This window comes from Apodemus sylvaticus, chromosome 10 (assembly GCF_947179515.1).
Source record: "Apodemus sylvaticus chromosome 10, mApoSyl1.1, whole genome shotgun sequence".
Lineage (NCBI taxonomy): Eukaryota > Metazoa > Chordata > Mammalia > Rodentia > Muridae > Apodemus > Apodemus sylvaticus.
In genome coordinates, this window is record NC_067481.1 from 39,447,541 (window position 1) to 39,466,706 (window position 19,166).

The 19,166-nt window shown below is 44.1% G+C and overlaps 2 protein-coding genes across 2 annotated transcripts in view; one reads left to right on the forward strand and one right to left on the reverse strand.

The window, feature by feature from the left end:
- The window catches only part of Acaca (acetyl-CoA carboxylase alpha), a 267,019-nt gene that overhangs the window by 225,457 nt on the left and 22,396 nt on the right, over window positions 1-19,166 (reverse strand). The window lies entirely within an intron of this gene.
- C10H17orf78 (chromosome 10 C17orf78 homolog) lies at window positions 1,623-18,644 on the forward strand. Its single transcript, XM_052193859.1, has 7 exons — window positions 1,623-1,680; window positions 3,680-3,766; window positions 4,607-4,855; window positions 12,123-12,278; window positions 14,743-14,867; window positions 15,807-15,926; window positions 18,567-18,644. The coding sequence occupies exons 1-7, from the start codon at window positions 1,623-1,625 to the stop codon at window positions 18,642-18,644; spliced, it is 873 nt and encodes a 290-aa protein (XP_052049819.1).

A 19,166-nucleotide genomic window follows, 5' to 3' on the forward strand; every position in this document is an offset into this window, starting at 1 on the left:
AGCTACAGAAAACTTTAAACAGCAGAGAATGTGTCAACACCATAGGGAGTAGAGAATCGCGTGATCAGGGTAAGGGAACAGTCAACAAAGATCATGAAAGCCCTGGAAAGCAACAGAGCCCTTTAATCTACTCTCCTGTCCTGAGAGAACCAAGCAACTGTGGTGGAGGAAGCTGGCAGGCCCAGAGATGTGCTGCTGGGCTGGACCCCCAGCACTTCCTTTATTCTTTCCCTATTTTAGCCAACAAGTCGTCCTTCAGAGATCTGCCTTTCATTAATGTTTCCCCACCAAGACTTTGATGCTTAGTTTGGCCAGATTTCAAGCTGTATTGATGTATCAGGACACAGGGTGCTATTTAAAGTGTGATCCGATTACAGTATCACAAAGCCCCCTTATGGAAGTCCTTTGAACCAGCCCTTTATGAGATTATTGATCACATAAAGCAAGAATTTCAGCCTCTGGAACTTTCTCATACACAGCTAAGTCCATGTTGGCTTCGACGAAGCATATTACAGTTGACAGGAATGCTGAGGAGACTCTGGACACTGACCAACATCTAATTAGATCTTTTCTTTTTATGATCTCACCTAGCTATGCCATCAAGAAGTCTTTAGAGTCAAGCATAGAAGTACAGATTTGCAATCTCCAAGCTTATGAGGCAGAAGCAAGATCAGGAGTGAAGGCCAGCCTGGAATATAGAATGAATTCCAAAAAATTCTGGACTATATAAAAAGATCACTTTTTTTTTAAGAAAAAAGGCTTTAAAGCATAATACTAATTATATAGTCTTTGCTAAGAGATACAATGGGGGGGGGGGAATTCAATAACAACTACTTCCAACTGTAGACAGTATTCCTCGTGCACCAAATCTAGCTTCCTCTTGACCCAAGAGTCATAAGGAAGTTGTTTTATCTATACTCCTTCCATTTATTCATGAGTGTGGTAATATACACTATTCCATAGATATCCCTATGTTCATGTGAACTTATGGTCATAACTATAAATGAATCTGAGACATCTTTTGGTTGAATCTCAGTTTATACAAGGGAAAAATTGAGATCCTAAGCAGCCAAGTCATTTCCCCATGGTGACAAAATAGACTTGAACCACAACTCAGCTGTACTGATTCTTAGAGTCCGGTGTTCTCATTGGTGTAAGGCACTGACTCATTCTGTCCTGGTATTTCATCTCTCCTAGAACTCGTACCTGTTAATAGGCATCTCTTCATTTCTTAATGATGGTGTATATACTTCTGTGCCCCCATCAGAGAGCACACCTGTGAGTACGTGTCTATCTGCAAGTATGTATAAAGCATATCTTTAGGTGTTGATAACCTTTCTGTTAAGGAAACCTCTGGATAATGATAGTTCTCGTTGTTGGCATCATCAGTGAAGTCGGGGCAGGCTTCCAAAGTCAATCATTAATAAGCAGGTTTGGTTCTTTCTCCAATCAGCTGTATTCTTGGGTCTTCAGGAAACAAGGCAAAGTGGTCAGGGTAGAACCAGATAGTGAGAGTGAAACTTGGTTCCAGGACAGTAAAAGCAACAAGAGGCAAGGCTGTAAGGGGCTATGACAGAGTAACAGTGGGCTGTGGGCAGAAGTGCTCATGAGCTTAGGTTGGCATGGATACCATCTTAGTCTTCATCCTAATGATTGCATCCTATGATTCCAACAAGAACGGTAAGTACGTGTCTAGCCTGTTTATTCTGGGACATCCAAAAGGAAGCCTAGAAAGCATTTGGAGTCTCTTCTATCAGATAGGGACATAGCCAATATCCAACAAGTTGTTCTTTGCCAAAGTTACCCCATATCTCCTGACAGTTAGCCCAGGGAGACATCTATGTGTTTTACGAGACATCTTGAGGGAATGTAGTGCCTTCTGTTCCTTTTGCTTACTTGGATTACCATAAAAGCATGGTCAGACAGCTTTCATTGTGAGATAGTACCACAGTTTTGTAATTAGCCTCACCTAGAGCTCTCAAATTCATGACCTTCATTTTTAAGGTGGAACACTCAAATAGTTTAAATGGAGAGTTAATGGAGGAGTTCTGGAGGAGTGGTGAAACGGGGGTTGGGGGTGGGGTGAGGAGTAGAATGGGACTGTTAGATACTCTGGTAATCGTTGACTGACTTGGGGATTTCTGTTTGTTTTGTGCAGAGGCTTGAAAGACAGGCTCAGGATGCTAGGCAAGTGCCCCTGTCCTGGTAGTAAATGCTTATTTAAAATATGTTTTTTTTTTCAGAGTTTCCTAAACATTTCTTCTCTAAAATTAGCTAGCGGGAATTTAAGGCAAAATAATATAATGTATAGCAAATGTATAGCAAAAATAATATAATGTATAGCAATGGCACACTTATGCACATTAAGAAAATACACTTAATTCCAGTGGATGTCGTAGGACATCCACTTAATTATTTTATTAAGAGATAGAGGCAGGGGGATTGCAATCAGAACAAAGCCAGCACCCCCCCTTTTTTAGCAGCAGCTAAAGCTGAATGTGGTAGCCAGGTGGTGGTGGCACACGCCTGTAATCCCAGCACACAATCCCAGGAGGCAGAGGCAGGCAGATTTCTGAGTTCGAGGTCAGCCTGATCTACAGAGTGAGTTCCAGGACGGCCAGGGCTATACAGAGAAACCCTGTCTTGACAAAACCAAATCCAAAAAACAAAAAACAAAAAACAAAACAACAACAACAAAAACCTGAATGTGGTAGAAAATGTTTTTTATTAGATTTATTCATTTTATGTGTGAATGTTTGGCCTGCACGTAGGTCTGTGCACCACACAGGTACCTGATGCCATTTTTCAGTGGGAAAGAGCAGCAGATTCCCTGGAAATGGAGTCAAGAATAGTTGTGAACCATCATGTGGGAGCTGGGACTCAAACTCTAGTCCTCTGCAGGACAGGAGCAGCCAGTGCCCTTGACCACTCAGCAGGATCAGAGGATGCTTCTAATCTCAGCACTTGGAAGACAGAGGCAGGTAGTGTTCTGAATTTAAGGCCAACCTAGTCCACATAGCTAGTTCCAGGCCATCCAGATCTATAATAGTGAAACCCTATCTCAAAAAAAGAAAATTAAAATAACAAACAAACAAACAAAACAGAGAAAGAAAATTCCCACGCCTCTTGAGTCATGTACCACAAAAGCAAAAATAACTGTGGTCAGTAGCTCTGTGGAAGTCTAGAGAGCCACATCCAAGGACGTAGGACATAATAAACCTTCAAGGTTCTCTCCTTGTAACACAGAAGGCAGAAGACAGGCAGTGGAGGGACACACTTTAACCCCAGCATCTGGTAGACAGAAGGGCAGATCTGAGTTCAAGGCTAGCCTGGTCTACAGTACTTTTCAGGGTGGCCAGAACTACACAGAGAAACCCTGTCTTGAAAAGCAGATAAAACAAACTTTTTAAAACAAATGGATGGATTAGTCTCTCATTAACTTAGTAGTCACATCTCTTTCATTTTTTTTCTCTCAAAAAGAATATATTGGTACTCAGTTTTATTTACAATGGGGAGTTCCTACTTGATGCATTTGGCCATGTATTTTAAAGTCCCTTTCAGGGAGTACTTGGTCTCCCCAGTTCTAGGTTTTATAAGCAGAAACTCTTTTGTCTCTTCTCCTGTCTTAGAACTCTAAAGAGAAAGGATCAGTAAATCCTGACCCATTTTTCCTTCCTAGGCCTCAGAAAGAGCAGCTGCCAAGTGGAACAGCTGCCCAGCTTCTTCCCAGAGGATGTGAGGAGCAGCAAGGACTTGGTAATACGAGGTAGGGAATGGAGAGCTTTCTGGAAAACTACTTTACCATCCCAGGAGTTTGTTTTTAACCTTTAAAAGATGCCTAGACAGTGGTGACACATGCCTTTAATCCCAGCACTCTGGGAGGCAGAGGCAGGCGGATTTCTGAGTTTGAGGCCAGCCTGGTCTACAGAGTGAGTTCCAGGACAGCCAGGGCTACACAGAGAAACCCTGTCTTGAAAAAAACCAAATCCAAAAAAAAAAATAATAATAATAAGATGCCTTATCTCTGTACTTCTTAGTCCAGATCTCAAATATGCGTTTCAAAAAAGATTTATTTGTGTTATGTAACTGAGTCTCTATCTGCATGTACACCTGCATGACAGAAGAGGGCATCAGATCCTAGGCTAGATGGTTGTGAGCCACCGTGTTGTTGCTGGGAATTGAACTCAGGACCTCTGAAAGAGCAGACAGTGCTCTTAACGTCTGAGTCATCTTTCCAGCCCCCCTCTAATATGCTATTTTAAAGATACATATCTCCTCAGGAGGTTGTCTGGAAATGACTTTCTATAGTAACCTGACACCTAATGCATGCCTATATAAATCAGACAGGGAAGAAGAGACAAAAGGAAATGCACTCAGCCCTGTCTGCATTTCTCTGTGCTGGACTCTCTGTAGCCACTTTATCTCCATGAGACTCCTTGCAGGAGGAAAAGCAGGACCTGCACAGTTAGTGACATAAATCCAGATGGAGGAGAAAGTGAACCAAAGGAGGTCAAAGTGCACCCGTGGAGTTTAACAGGAGTCAGGAATAAAAGTGGGTTATCTGGGCCCTGTGCAGACTGAGAACCAGCTCTGTTTTTCTGTTTAGTTCCTCTAGAAACTCACACAGATATCGAAGGGAGCCCATTCATCCGAAATCAGACTATAACTACACTGCAGTGCCTTGGCTCTGGGAGGAGAGTGACAGCCCACCTTGTATATTCAGAGAGAATGCCAAAGGTCAAGTACATTCTGAAGAACCCGCTGGCCATTACTGATCTTCCTAGAAACAGCACTGCTTCCCCCAGCTGTGACCTCAGGCCCACCTCCCAGTTTCAGAATGGATCCCTTCTAACAGGTAAAGTGAGATCAGAAAGCCGATAGAGGTAGGGCGGCACTAACATTCAGCTGACATCCTTAGTGGCCTGTGTCTATTTAGTAGCAGCCAAAGCCACAATGAAATGTCCTGTTCTCCCCTTGGGGGGAAATTGGTGTCCTCTTGAGAACCAGTCTTCTAATTCTTTTAACAAGAATTTGAAATTATACTTACATGTTTATCTATTTATCGTGTGTGTGTGTGTGTGTGTGTGTGTGTGTGTGCACATGTGTGTGCACATGTGTGTGCACATGTGTTGGGGTTAGAGGATGGCTGAGGACAACTTTGGGAGTCAGACCTAACTTTGGTCTTCAGGCTTGGTGGCAAGTGCCTTTATCCACTGATCCAACTCACTGGCTCCCGGCCCCATATTTCTAATTTCTAAGACCCCTTTTAACCTTAGTTTCCTGTGATATTCATAAGGTCTATCTTTTATATATATAAAAGTTCTTACTATATATTTCTGGCTGACCTATAACTGCTAATATAGACCAGGCTAGCCTCAAATTTACAGAGTCTATTTGCTTCTGCCTCCTGAATGCTAGAATTAAAAGTGAATGCCACCACACTGGTGCGTGGGTCTTCTTTTAACAATATATTGTGGGCCACATAAGGGGTATACACCCTAAATTCCAGCACTCAGGAGACAGAGGCAGGCTGATCTCTGTGAGTCTGGGGCCAGCCATGTCTACATAGTGAGTTCCAGGACAGCCAGAGCTGTCAAGAAAAAAAAAATTTTAAAAACAAACAATATTTTGTAAATTTTGTTTATTTTTAGTGCACACAGTGAAATTTACAAACAGAACATATTTATAGTGAAAGACAATCAATCCTTCTTCCTATTCTTGTCTCTCAGCCCTCCAGTCCTCCCCCTTGAGATAGAAGGAACTACTATTACTGTATTTTCTTCCAAAGAGAGCACATATAAGTGTGTATAGATTTTCTCCCCCACCCCCAACACCCCTCTTTGGAGTCAAAATCTCATATAACTCAGGATGTCCTCTAAGTTGCTATGCACCAGGGCTAGCCTTGACCTTCCAAAACTCCTGCATCTACCTCCAATGTGCTAGAATGGAAGGCACGAGACACTACCACAGCTCCTCTACAAGTGTGAAGAGCACAGGCAGAGCCACATTGTAAACCCTGCTTGGCACCTTGCTTTTCTCACACGCATGGGTTTGTTCCATGCCCATATCCACTAATGTGACTCATGTGTAGTTGGGTTGTAGATATTGAATCCAAAGCCTCGAACACGCTAAACACAAATTCAATTTCTGAGCGTATTATGTCAACCGCCCTGCCTCATTCCTCTACTACAGTGCAGTTTATTCCCCTAGTTCACCACTGATGGGAATTTTGGTTCTTTCTATTCTCTTACTGATACAATGACCTCCTATGCACCTGCTATTTATTGAGAAAGTGAATTCCAAGAAGCAGAGCTGCAGTGTGAATGGCTCATTCAGCCCCACAGCCGTGGCCCCACTTTACACTCCTACTTACACCTCATGAAACCGCGCGTTCCCCAACCCAGTGGTTCTCAATCTCAGTGTCTGCCGTCTGCCATCCTCCTCCTCTTTTATGCATTCTTTCTATCAAGTAGTTTCTGACCAGTAGATTAGCATAGAAAGTTCTCCCCTAGACTCTGTTGCTGTACTGTAGGGAAAACGACACTCAACACTTAGAGAACCCAGGGCAAGGGGAGTAGAAGGATCACAAGCAGGATGAGAGAGAAATAAGCATAGACTAGAGGACTGGAGAGATGGCTCAGAGGTGTAGAGCACTGACTGCTCTTCCAGAGGTCCCAAGTTCAATTCCCAGCAACCTCATGGTGGCTCACGACCATCTGTAATGGGATCTGATGCCCTCTTCTGGTGTGTCTAAAAACAGCAACAGTGTACTCACATGCAATAAATAAATAATCTAAAGAGAATATGGAAAGAACTATTAAACAAAAACAAAAAGAAAAAGAAAAACAAGGAGAGCAGCCATGTGTGGTGTGCACACCTTAAAAAAACAAAAACAAACCTAGACTAGAGATTGAGAAACAAGTGGCAGTCATTTCCTCAGGATATGGCTCAAGAGCTGTAAATTGTTTATCCTTACATGACCTGGGTGTTTCATTCACTTTATTATCCTTAAAAAAAATCTGCCACTAAAAGCCAGGCATGGTGGAGCACACCTGTAATCCCATTATACAACATATCAGGTTTGAAGCCAGCTTTGGCTATACAAAATTGTTTCAAAAACAAAACAAAACAAAAAACCAACTAACTAGTTGATTAAACTCTTCCACTGATAATGACAGATTCAAGAGCTCTGAAAACTCAATGTCAATTCATTTGAACCTTTATGTCCTCTCACCCTGACACCCTGCTTGACCCGATCTCAGTACTGGCCTTAAGTCATTTTCCAGACTGCAGTTCAATGAGTGGTATTGTATCATTCTATGTACTGTGGGACATTAGTCATTAGAAATTCTGAACCAGGAAAACTGGGGTTTAGAAGGGAGGAAAGATGCCAAAGATCAGCCTACCCCATTGAATACATTGGCCTTGGAGAGGCCTCTGGGCTTGATGCTCCCTCCAGGAGGAAGAGTCTTCCTCCTTCTCCCAGATACTCACTCAAGGCAGAGGCTCCGAGATTCAGACTCTGAGCCCAGTACCATATACTATTTGAGGTGTGTAAACAGACCACACGGATGTATGCAGGTTAGTTTGGTCTCCTGATCACCATTTGCCATTCACTTCTATGAAACCATGATGACAAATCCCAACCAACCATCTTATAAATGAACTTTTAAAACAAGCTTTCTCTCCAAGTCTGAAGATGCCTATTCTGAATTTAAATCACATTAAATCACCAAGATCTGATAGATCTCAAATAGGTTAGAAGTAAAAACTAGGTCAATAAATAGTCAGACTTAGAAGGATACAGGAGAGATGCACCCTGAAGTTGCCGCACTGGACGACATCAGTCCACAGAGGAAGGTGTCTGAAACACATTCAGATGACATCAATGAAGATATTCTCAAGTAATGTAAGAATTTGGAATTCTAAGGATGAAAACTTTCAACAGCACAGATAGTCACTGCAAGACATGGACCAAACATAAAATGCAGAGAAGAAACAGAAGGTAGGGGCTGAGGCTGTAGCCCAGCTGACAGAGTGAACTCTTCTAAGCTAAGCTGGTTTTGGTCAGAGTGTCTTCTCACAGCAACATAAAGGGAGCTGGGCCAAGCACTTACAATGTAGTTTATATTTCCTGTTCCTATTGCTCAGATTTTATCTTTAGAAGTTTTCCAGTTACCCATCAGGGTTTCAGGTTGCATAGAGATCTGGATTTCTTTTGGTGGGGCAGGGTTCCAAGACAGGGTTTCTCTGTGTAGCCCTGGCTGTCCTGGAACTTACTCTGTAGACCAGACTGGCCTTGAACTTAGAGATCTGCCTGCCTCTGCCTCCCAAGTGCTGGAGACATGTTTTGAAAGACCAAACACCCTACCTGATTTTGTTTTGTCGTTTGGAAGCTGGCTGTCATGCACCCCAGCTCCCTGTGAGGCTGAGCATAATAAGCGTGGACTCCCATTTCCCCAGCCGCTCCCTCCTGATTGCTGAGATCACAAGTGCGCACCGCCACACATGCCTGCTTCATCCATTTGATAAATATTTCTACTTTGTTTGTTGAAACGGTCTCACTGTGTAGCCTTGGCTGGCCTGGAACTCACTCTGTAGACCAAGCTGGCCTCAAATACAAAGATCCACTTGTCTCTGCCTCCAAGTGCTGAGTGTGCAAATATTTTCTTCTTGTGTGACTTTTTCAGTTTTGGTGGAGACAAGGTTGTTCTCTGTGTAGCCCTGGCTGTCCTACAACTCACTCTATAGACCAGGTTAGCCTCAAACTCAGAGATCCACCTCTGTCTCCCAAGCGGTGGGATTAAAGGTGTGCGCCACCACTGCCCAGTGGAAATAAACTATATTTTCAAACATGTTCTACCTTGATGCTCAGTTACCTCATATATAAGAACTGAAAGAGATGAAATGCCAACATGGATGGACATTAATTCAGTAATAATACTACACTGACAGATGAGGCTGATTTGGTAGAGTACCATTATCCCTCTAGCTGCCAGGCAGAGTTCTTTTGCTTAGACAATCTCTAGGTTTCCCTTCATCTTTCAGACCCAGTTCACCAGCCTGCAAAACAGTTTCCTACTTTCTTTCACATCTTTGTTTCTGATCTTCACGACACTCCTGAGAAATAGATACAGTGATTATTTTTTTTATTACAGCCATATTACAAACAGGGAAACCTAAACTCAGAAATAATGTAATTTGTCCAAAGTGAGTCTTGTTTATCTTCTAACATACATGATACTACCTAAGAGAACTCACTGCAGTGGGGCCATGGCGGCACATGCCTTTGATGTCAGTGCTTGGGAGGCAGAAGCAGAGAGATTTTTGAGTTCGAGGCCAGCCTGGTCTAAAGAGCAAGTTCCAGGACAGCCAGGACTACAAAGAGAAACCCTGTCTCGAGTGGGGGAAAAAGCCAAAGGTGAGCGATGATAAGAATCCATGTAAAATGGAATAAGGGCCCAGCAGACGGCTTGGAGGCGAAGGCTTGCTACCCAATGATGCAAGCCAGACAACCTGAGTTCCAATCCTAGCACTTGCATAAAGGGAGAAGGAGAGAACCCCCTCACAAAGCTGTCCTCTGATCTCCACATAGATCTTTACCCCCAGTAAAGAATAAAATTTAAAGTTGAATAGAAGACTAGGTTTGGTCATACACCTACAACCTCAGTAGTTGGGAACCTGAGGTAAGAGTCCCTCTTCGATTTTGAGGCCAGTCTGGGCTCGGAAGGAGTTCAATGCTAATATGAGCTCCTCAGTCACAGCCCGTCTTAAATAAGAAGGGGTGGGGGTTTGGAGAGGAACTGGATTCAGGTCTGAATTTGGTTAGGTCCACTCTGTAAGCAGGTCCAGCTAGTTGCAGCCACGGCCAGACTGCATCTGCCCTTCCTCACTTCTATCCCTGGTTTGGATCCCATCACCTCTCATCTGCTGTCCCCCAAATCCAATGCCACCACCAGGTCATGCTGCCTTTACCCTCGTCCTATGTTGGTCCATTTCTACACAGCAGTTCAGTGAGTGGTCAGTTGAAAGGAAGCTTAGTTGGACATGGTGGTTCCCACCTGTGATCCTAGCGCCTAATAGGCTGAAGCAGGAGGATTGCTGTGAGTTGGAGGTCTGCCTAGTTAGAGGGTGAAACCTGTCTCAAAAAAAAAAAAAAGTAATAATTCCCCTCTCCACAAAAAGGTCACTTTTTAGATCTAAACCTTGCAACAGAACTCTATGTCCAAATCCCTTAACTTGGCACACAGAGCCTGGAGCCCGTATCCTCTCCACCCTACCTCCTCCTGCTAGCTGCTGGCTGGTCCACTGGGCCCCTACAACTGTCCCACGTCAGACACACTCTGCCTCAGGGCTTTATCCCCACTGTCCCCTCCCTTTCCCTAAACGACTTCCCTCAAGCCTTGGATCAATTCTAACCTCAGAGAGGCTTGGCCTATACAGCAGGTTGCCCATCTACTGTCTGAATACTGCACAGGCTACTTTATCTTGCAGGGTTTGGGGTTTTGTTGTTATTGTTTTTGGTTTTTAAAGATTTATTTCAGTTTATGTGTGTCTGCCTCTCTCTTTAATTCTCTCTCTCTCTCTCTGTGTATGTGTGTGTGTATGTGTGTGTGTGTGTGTCACATGTATATCAGGAGAGGCTGGAAGAAGGTTTTAACGGAAATTACAGGCAGTTATGAGTGGCCTAATATGGTGCTGGGAACCAAACCCAGGTTCTCTGCATTAGCAGAAACTGTTCTTAATCACCAAGCCATCTCTCCCATCCTTAAATTTGACTTTTAAGAGAGTCTCACACTCTGTAGTTCAGACTGGCTAAGAAATCACCAGGTAGCCCAGGATGGCCTTGAACTCCTGGTAATCCTCCTGCCTCAGCCTTACCGGTACTAGGATTATAGGTATGAGTTATCACAACTAGCTTCTTGTTCTAGTTTTTTGTTTGTTTGTTTGTATTTTGCTTTGTTTTAGTGTTTTTAAGAAAGTCTCTCTAGGGCTGGAGAGTTGGCTCAGTGGTCAAGAACACTGACTGTTCTTCTGAAGGTCCCGTGTTCAAATCACAGCAACCAGATGATGCTCACAATCATCTGTAATGAGATCTGACTACCTCTTCTGGAGTGTCTGAAGACAGCTACAGTGTACTTACACATAATAAGTAAAATAAATCTTTAAAAAAGAGAGAGAGAGAGTCTCTCTAGTTGTCCTGGAACTGACTATATAAGCCTGGTTGGCTTCTGCCTCTTGAGCGCTGGGATCAAAAGTATACTATGGCCAACCCTAGTTTTAATTTTTTAAGTAGCACTTATCCTAATAAATAATAACTTTTTTGTTTTGTTTTCTGAGAGATCATGCTATTGATCTGTGACTGGCTTGGTACTCACTATGTAGTCCAAGCTGGCCTTGAACTCAAGGTTATCCTCCTGCCTCAGCTCCCTCAGGACTGGAAGGTAGGTATATCCACTATACCAGGCCACAAAATGTGCGATAGTCACTGTTGTCTCTGCTTCTGCCCAGATCCCTCACCTCTTTGTTCTCTTGCTATTTTGAATCCATATGATATAAAATATTGAGGCAGTACCTGGCACATAGTAAGACACTGTTTTTTTAATCCTAAATGAGTGAAACTGAGGAGAACACAAATCCAGGTGCCTCTCCATCTCCCAGTTCCTCTTGCTTTCCTCACTGCCTTCTCAAGAGTGGTTTAGGGGACTCACTAAACAGACCTGCAGCAGTCATTCGGGCAAATGCATTTCACGTTCCTGCCTGGACTTTGGCATCAGCTCTATTAATAAAGGAGAATCTCAGTAGTGTTACACCCTCCACCTTTATTATTATTATTATGACTGCAAGAATGATAGGCAGGTAAGACATGGCTCATTCCTTTCTTCCAATCCTAGTCAAACACCTCCAGGGGATTTAATCCTTATCTCCTTTTAGTATCTTGGCCTCATTTATTCTTGGCATTATTCTGTGCCTACACCTAAAACCTATGAACAGAGAGGTCAGCGGGGCCACAGTGAGACATGTCATTTGAACTGTGTCGAGCTAGGGTTTTATCAGGTAAACCCATGGCAGCGTGGTGCTGGCCCACAGCTGTCCATCTGTTGCTTCTTTTTCTTTTATAGCTTTTTTACCAGGGATCTCGCAATGCACGGTCTACCCAGCGAAGGACAGATCTGCTTCATCAGCGATGGTGCCCATCACTACCTCCTCCACCTCTCCTAGAAGTAAAGGAGAGGAAACCACAAGCACTGGGGCCTTCCCCGTCCCTTTAACACAAGGTACACATTAAAGCAAGAGCGGAAAGAAAAAGAGGCATTTAGCTCCAATATTACTCTAGGTCTCCTGGGAATTTCCTGGAAAAGTTATTCAATTTTTTTAAAAATTTGATTTGCCAGGAGGCAGCAGCGGTGGTGATGCATGCCTTTGATCCCAGCACTCAGGAGGCAGAGGCAAGTGGGTCTCTATGAGTTCAAGCCCAGTCTGGCCTACAGAGTGAGATGCAGGACAGCCAGAGCTACACAGAGAAACTCTGTCTCAATATAAAAACTCTCTGGTGTTTTGAGGGCTGAACAGATGGTGCAGAGGTTAACAGCATTGGTTGCTCTTCCAGAGGTCCTGTCCCAGCAACCACATGGCGATTCATAAGCATCTGTAATGGGATCTGCACGCAGGTGTACATACAGCTAGTGTACTCAGATACATAAAATAAATAAATAAATCTTTTAAAAGAATGTTCTATGTTATAATAGGGGGAAAACAACTCCCCATAGAAAGTTCCCAGACACAAGTGTAGTTTGGTATAATCAATAATTCTTTACCTTGGGGATGGAGAGATGGCTCTGTGATTAAGAACCATCTTGTATATGTAGAAGACCCTGCTTTGGATCCCTGCACCCACACCAGGTAACTCACAACCATGTGCAATTCTAGTTCCAAAGGATCTGATGCCCCACCCCCCAGCACTTGAAAGCACCTTCATGCAAACAGTACACATAATCACACAGGCACACACATATGTAGGCTAATAAAAATAGTAAATACCGCCGGGCGGTAGCCTGTAATCCCAGCACTCTGGGAGGCAGAGGCAGGCGGATTCTGAGTTCGAGACCAGCCTGGTCTACAGAGTGAGTTCCAGGACAGCCGGGGCTATACAGAGAAACCCTGTCTCAAATAAAAAAAAAAAAAAAAAAAAAAAAAAAAAAGTAAATACCTTTTTAAAATGATCGTTCAAGAAAATGAAATCACCTGTAGCCAGATTTGAATACAGAGTAAATCCAACTAGTTCATGACACCAGCCACTTGCAGTATAGATGCATATTTCAATATTAAGCAATATTAAGCTGATTTCAGCCAACCACATATTTTCATCTCTACTCTTTTTTAAAAATTAGCCCTCCTTCCTAAATTTACCAAGACTCAATTTCTGTAAGATTCAAGATTAGGTTACATCCCTGGCTCATACCAATAGAGAAGTAAATGTGAGATTAGTGATAACAGGGTGCACGTGAGCCTGCCCTGGATCTGGATTGAGATTCAGAAGCAATAACAGCTCACCATTGCTCCTCCTATATCCTCATAAAACCAAGACAAGATGTTTGGTTTTGATTCTTTTTGGGACAGGGTCACACTGTGTAGCCCTGGCTACCCTGGCATTCATTAAATAAACCAGGCTGGCCTTGGACTTAGAGACCAGCTGCCTCTACTTCCTGCATGCTAGGACGAAAGGCATGCAGCCCCAGGACTGAAATAAAGGTGATTTCTGTGTGGTTTTATTTATTTTTCTTTTCTCAGTGCTAAAGATGGAAGTACATGTGATTTTTAAAATATTTTTTAATGTACATTGGTACTTTGCCTACCTGTGTGTCTGTGTGAGGGCGGCAGATCCCCTGGAACTGGAGTTACAGAGAGCTGTCATGTGTGCCCTGAGATCCAAACTCAGGTCCTCTTGAAAAGAAGCCTGTGCTCGTGACCGCTGAGCAACCTCTCCAGCCCCATGACTTTTTTTTTTTTAAATATTGTCTATTTAATGTATATGAGTACACTGTAGCTGTCTTCAGACATACCAGAAGAGGGTATCAGATCTTATTACAGATGGTTGTGAGCCACCATGTAGTTTCTGGGAATTGAATTCAGAACCTCTGGAAAGCAGTGGTCTTAATCACTAAGCCACCTCTCCAGCCTGATTTTTTTTTTCTTTTTTTCTTTTTTTCTTTTCTTTCTTTCTTTCTTTCTTTTTTTTTTTTTCTGGTTTTTTGGTTTTTTGGTTTTTTTCGAGACAGGGTTTCTCTGTGTAGCCCTGGCTGTCCTGGAACTCACTCTGTAGACCAGGCTGGCCTCCAACTCAGAAATCCTCCTGCCTCTGCCTCCCAGAGTGCTGGGATTACAGGCGTGTGCCACCACTGCCCGGCTTCTGATTTTTTTTTTTTTTTTAATGTTGAGATCTTCAAGAGGACTGACTAGGAAAGATGGGTTAAGCACTCCTTGTGCACCCCACGCCTTTTCTTCATAAGAAAAGTGCAAGAATCAGCCACACATGACTATGGAGAATCCCAAATCCTAGGGAAGGTGGCTCACTCGTAAAAGAGGCTAGAGAAGGGCCTTCTGAGTCTAAGCCCTAAGTGGAAATCCAGTCTCTGACTCTGAGTAAGGTTGTCCCTGATTAATCTGTGAGCAAGAAGTTCACGTCAAGGTGAGCCCTGATCATGCTTTCTGTCCTTTCTCCCCTTCCCTCTTTCCTTTCAGACACAGGCATGTCCTTAAAGATGAGGCAGAAATGGAGTCTTATAGTCAAAGCTCTGATTGCCGCTACTCTGCTGCTCAGTGGGGCTGCTATCATAGTGTTTGTCATCTTTGAAGTCCCGTGCCCGGTAAGTTTCCACTGTGTACTGATGTACAGGGCTCCAGGCTTCCTCAGTGAAGACTGCCTCCTGTTGGAAAGGCAGCACAGAGTAGGGAAAGCAAACAGCAGCTGAGTGGCTTTGCAAAGTGGCTTTGACTTCTCCATTCCATAGCTGCCTTATCTGTGAAATAGGGCTCCTGGGTGTTTGTCTTGCCTGTGGCTGTGGAAGGTAATTGGGATCCATCCCATATGAGAGGCACTGGGCATATAAAAGGGGTGCTACCTCCATCACCCCCACAGGGTTTCTCTGTGTAGCCCTCAGCTATCCTGGAACTCACTCTGAAGACCAGACTGGCCTCAAACTGAGAAATCCACCTGCCTCTGTCTCCCTAAAGGCATAAGGCATACACAGCTACTGCCATCTCACCCCAGGCTTGAGGGTGCCCCCTTTCTCTCTCTCTCTCTCTCTCTCTCTCTCTCTCTCTCTCTCTCTCTGTCTCTCTCTCATTTTTATTTTTGTTTTATGTGCATTGATGCTTTGCCTGCATGTGTATCTGTGTAAAGGTGTCAGAACTCTTGGAGATAGAATTTTAGACAGGTGTGAACTGCCATGCAGTTGCTGGGAATTGAACTCAGGAAGAACAGCCAGTGCTCTTAACTGCTGAGCCATCTCTCCAGCCCTAAGGTGCTCTTTTAATGTGAGCTCCTTCTCTCTACTCTCTTGTGTCTTTCTTAGATATGAGAATCTTTCTAGAATCCTAGAACTTGGGAGGTAGAAAGCAGACCAGGAATTCCAGGCCAGTTTTGCCCATGTTGCAAATTTTATGTCGGCCAGATTGCCTTAGAAAGACAAGGGTGGAGGGAGAGAGGGGTAAGAAAATAAAGTACTATTTTCTTAACATGAGATATGAAAGATAATCAAATGTGTACCAGCAACTGAAATGATAACCAGTCATGCTCTCTTCAGAGTCAATGCCTACGGGCCAGTCGGCTGTGCCAATGCCAATGGTTACGGAGAAGGGAAAGGAAGGAAGAAGACCAGCAGCCCGGGACAACTGAGTCCCAGTTGGACTCTCAGCCCGAGAAGGTAAGTATTCTCTGTACAGATTATGCCATTTGTTTAGAAAAAACAATGTTAACCTGTAAGTAGTGGGATGTAGGGAAATGATTCAGTTATAAAGCAAATATGAATTATTATGTGACAATAAACTGGCCAGATGTGGGGGCACATACCTTTAATCCCAACACTCGAGGCAGAGACAGAGGCAGAGGCAGGGGCAGAGGCAGAGGCAGGCAGATTTCTATGAGTTTAGGCCAGCCTGGTATACATAGTGAATCCCAGGATAGCCAAAGGAAAAAAAAAGTTATTTGGCTGGGTGTGGAAGTATATACCTATAATCCTAGCACTTTGGAGGTAGATGGAGAATCAATAGTTCAAGGCCAACTTCAGCTTCATCTTTAAAGGGAGTTTGAGGCTATCTTGGGCTACAGGAGATACCATTTAAACAAAAACAAATGAAGAAGAAGAAAGAGGTTGAAAAGGAAGAGGCAGAGAAGGAGAAGAAGGAAGAGGAGAAGAGAAGAGGAAGAGAAGAGGAGGAGAGACAGAGACAGCAAATTGTGGAAAAAGAAAGGGGGGAGTTGGAGAGAGAGAAAAATGCATATTTCTGGGACCCATATAGACTGAATCAGGATGCCTAGTGTCTAGGATAGGTCCAGGAATCTTTATTATTCTTACTATTATTCAGATGGGTTCTCACTATGTTGCCCAGGTTAGCCTTATTTTTTGTTGTTGTTGTTGTTTATTTCAAATCATCCACCTGCCTCAGCTTTCCAAGAAACATGAAGCAGGCTTATGCTACAGAGCTCATCTTATTCTTAGATTTTTAACAAGCTCCCTAAAAGGCTGAAGAGATGGATCAGCAGTTAAGAGCAGTTCTCAGCCCCCCACACAGGGATGGCCCACAACTACCTTGTAACTCCCAGGTCCATGGGTTACAGCGCCCTCTTCTGGTTTCCTTCCGTACAAATATAATGCACACACAAACAAGCAGCCAACTACATATAAAAATAATATTTAAACACATGGTCTGTAAGCAGAGGTGGATTTTTGGTGAAACTAATAATACTTCATGTCCCATGAACAAGGTTTGCAGCCGATGTAAGCCTTACATTTCTTTTTTGTTTGTTTGTTTTCAAGACAGATTTTCTCTGTGTAGCCCTGGATGTCTTGGAACTCACCCTGTAGACCAGGCTGGCCTCGAACTCAGAAATCTGCCTGCCTCTGTCTCCTGAATGCTGACATTAAAGGCGTGTGCCACCATCACCCAGTTAAAGTTTTACATTTCTTTAGGAAGGTTTCCCCTAATTGCAAGATCTTTAGCATTAAAACATATGTGTCCAAGCTCTCAGATACAGTGGGTAACTCTCAGATACAGTGATCCACTGCATTTCAACTCAGTTTAGGGACTTGGCAAAGACACTTTCATTTTTTTTTTGTCTTTAGGTTTCTTAGCAAGATTATAAATAGTGCCTTTTGGTATCTGACCTGACACTACAGGGTGATTCACCGAGCTGCCTTTAATACAGACTCCCAGGCCAGTGCAGGCTCAGCTTTGGAATAGTAGAAAGTGATGAGTAGGCCGTTTCCCTAAGATGTCCAGACTCTCACTAAGGTAAAAAGACAAGGCTTCCACTGTGCAGGGACTCCACTGGGCATCACAGTAAGACTGTCTCAAAAACAAACAAACAAACAAACAAACAAGCAAACCAGTCATCAAACAAAGCCACTCCCCACACACTAAACTCAGCAAGTTATTCATTCCTGGAGAATTATAGCTCTGAGAAATGGTTTCAAAGATGATGTAGTAAAGGGGTTTGATCCTCAGCACCACCACACACACACACCCTCACACACACACCCTCACACACACACACTCACACACACACACTCACACATGCACTCACATACACTGACACACACACTCACTCACACACATGCACATGCACACACATGCACACACACACCTGCGTAGTCCAGCATGGCACAGGTGCCGCCATTCTTTTCAAGAATGAACTGCACACAACAGTGACAAGCACAGTACAGCACAACACCCCACACCCCACACCCCATCCCCCCAGCCTAGCTACAGACTTTTTCTTATCTCGGTACTCAAATGCGTGAACTCATTTATCCTCTTGAGGTTAGATTAGTATTTTCTAATCTTATAAGTGTGGGTGTTTTGCCTGAATGTACTCCCTATGGGTGTGGTAGCACACTTGGGAGATGGAGGCAGGAGGATCAAGAGTTCAAAGCATTCTCCACTACATAGCTTGATATACAAGAGATCCTGTCTCAAACATAAATATTCACTCAGACCCCAGATCTCTGTCTCGATCCCGACCTCTTTAAAACCTAAGACCCGCTGGGTTTGATTCAAGGAAGGAAGGAGAATTTCTTCTGTGTATTTGGGATCCAAAGTAGCTGGACATGCAGGGCCTTTTCCATTCAAGAAAATGCAGTCAGGAAGGGTGAGACCGGCCCCCGCTGGCCCCCGCTGGCCCCTGCTGGCCCCCGGCTGTGATTGAGCACAGCATTCACACTGTCCCAGAACAACCGCTGGCAGCAGAGAGGCAAGCTCAGGTGTACTTGCGTGTTTTCTCCCCAGCTATCTCCTGCTGATTCAGGTCATTTACACTCTCGTTCGTGTGTCCCCTTCACCTCCAGGTTAGACACGGTGTACCTAACTCTTCAGACTCCGAGAGAACGACAAGCATCACGGTAATCCACCAGACGTACTTCTGAGCTCTGCATCGCCTGACTCTGAGCACAGCACTGTCTTCTGCACTGCAAATCAATTCGGGGGACGCTGGAAGCTCCTATCTGCATGGGGACATTATAGTCAGACGGTATGCCAGGACAGTAGCGGAAGAGTCCGGGCTGAGCAGAGCTACCTTCGTGCCTCTGCAGCTGACACAGCCATATGCGCCTGCCATTCACTCTGCACATTCTTAAGTGGGTTACCTTTCCATCCCAGCAAATGAAGATAAAGTCCTTGCCTCTGAGTGTTCCACATGAACCTTGCTGCTTTCTCGGATGAAAGGTGCGGCCTCCCCAGGCCGACAGCGCGGCATACATCCCGGGTCTTGGCCTCCCAGCTTCCTTCGCGCTCACAGCTGTCATCCACCTTCCGCCCGGGCACCTCCTCTCCTAGGGCTTAGGACTTATGATTTAGCCTCTGTCACTACACATAGTTATCAACAACCTGGTAAAGGGAACCCAGCCTTAGGCATCCAACGGCCCTTCTTAATAAGTCATTCCTAGAGG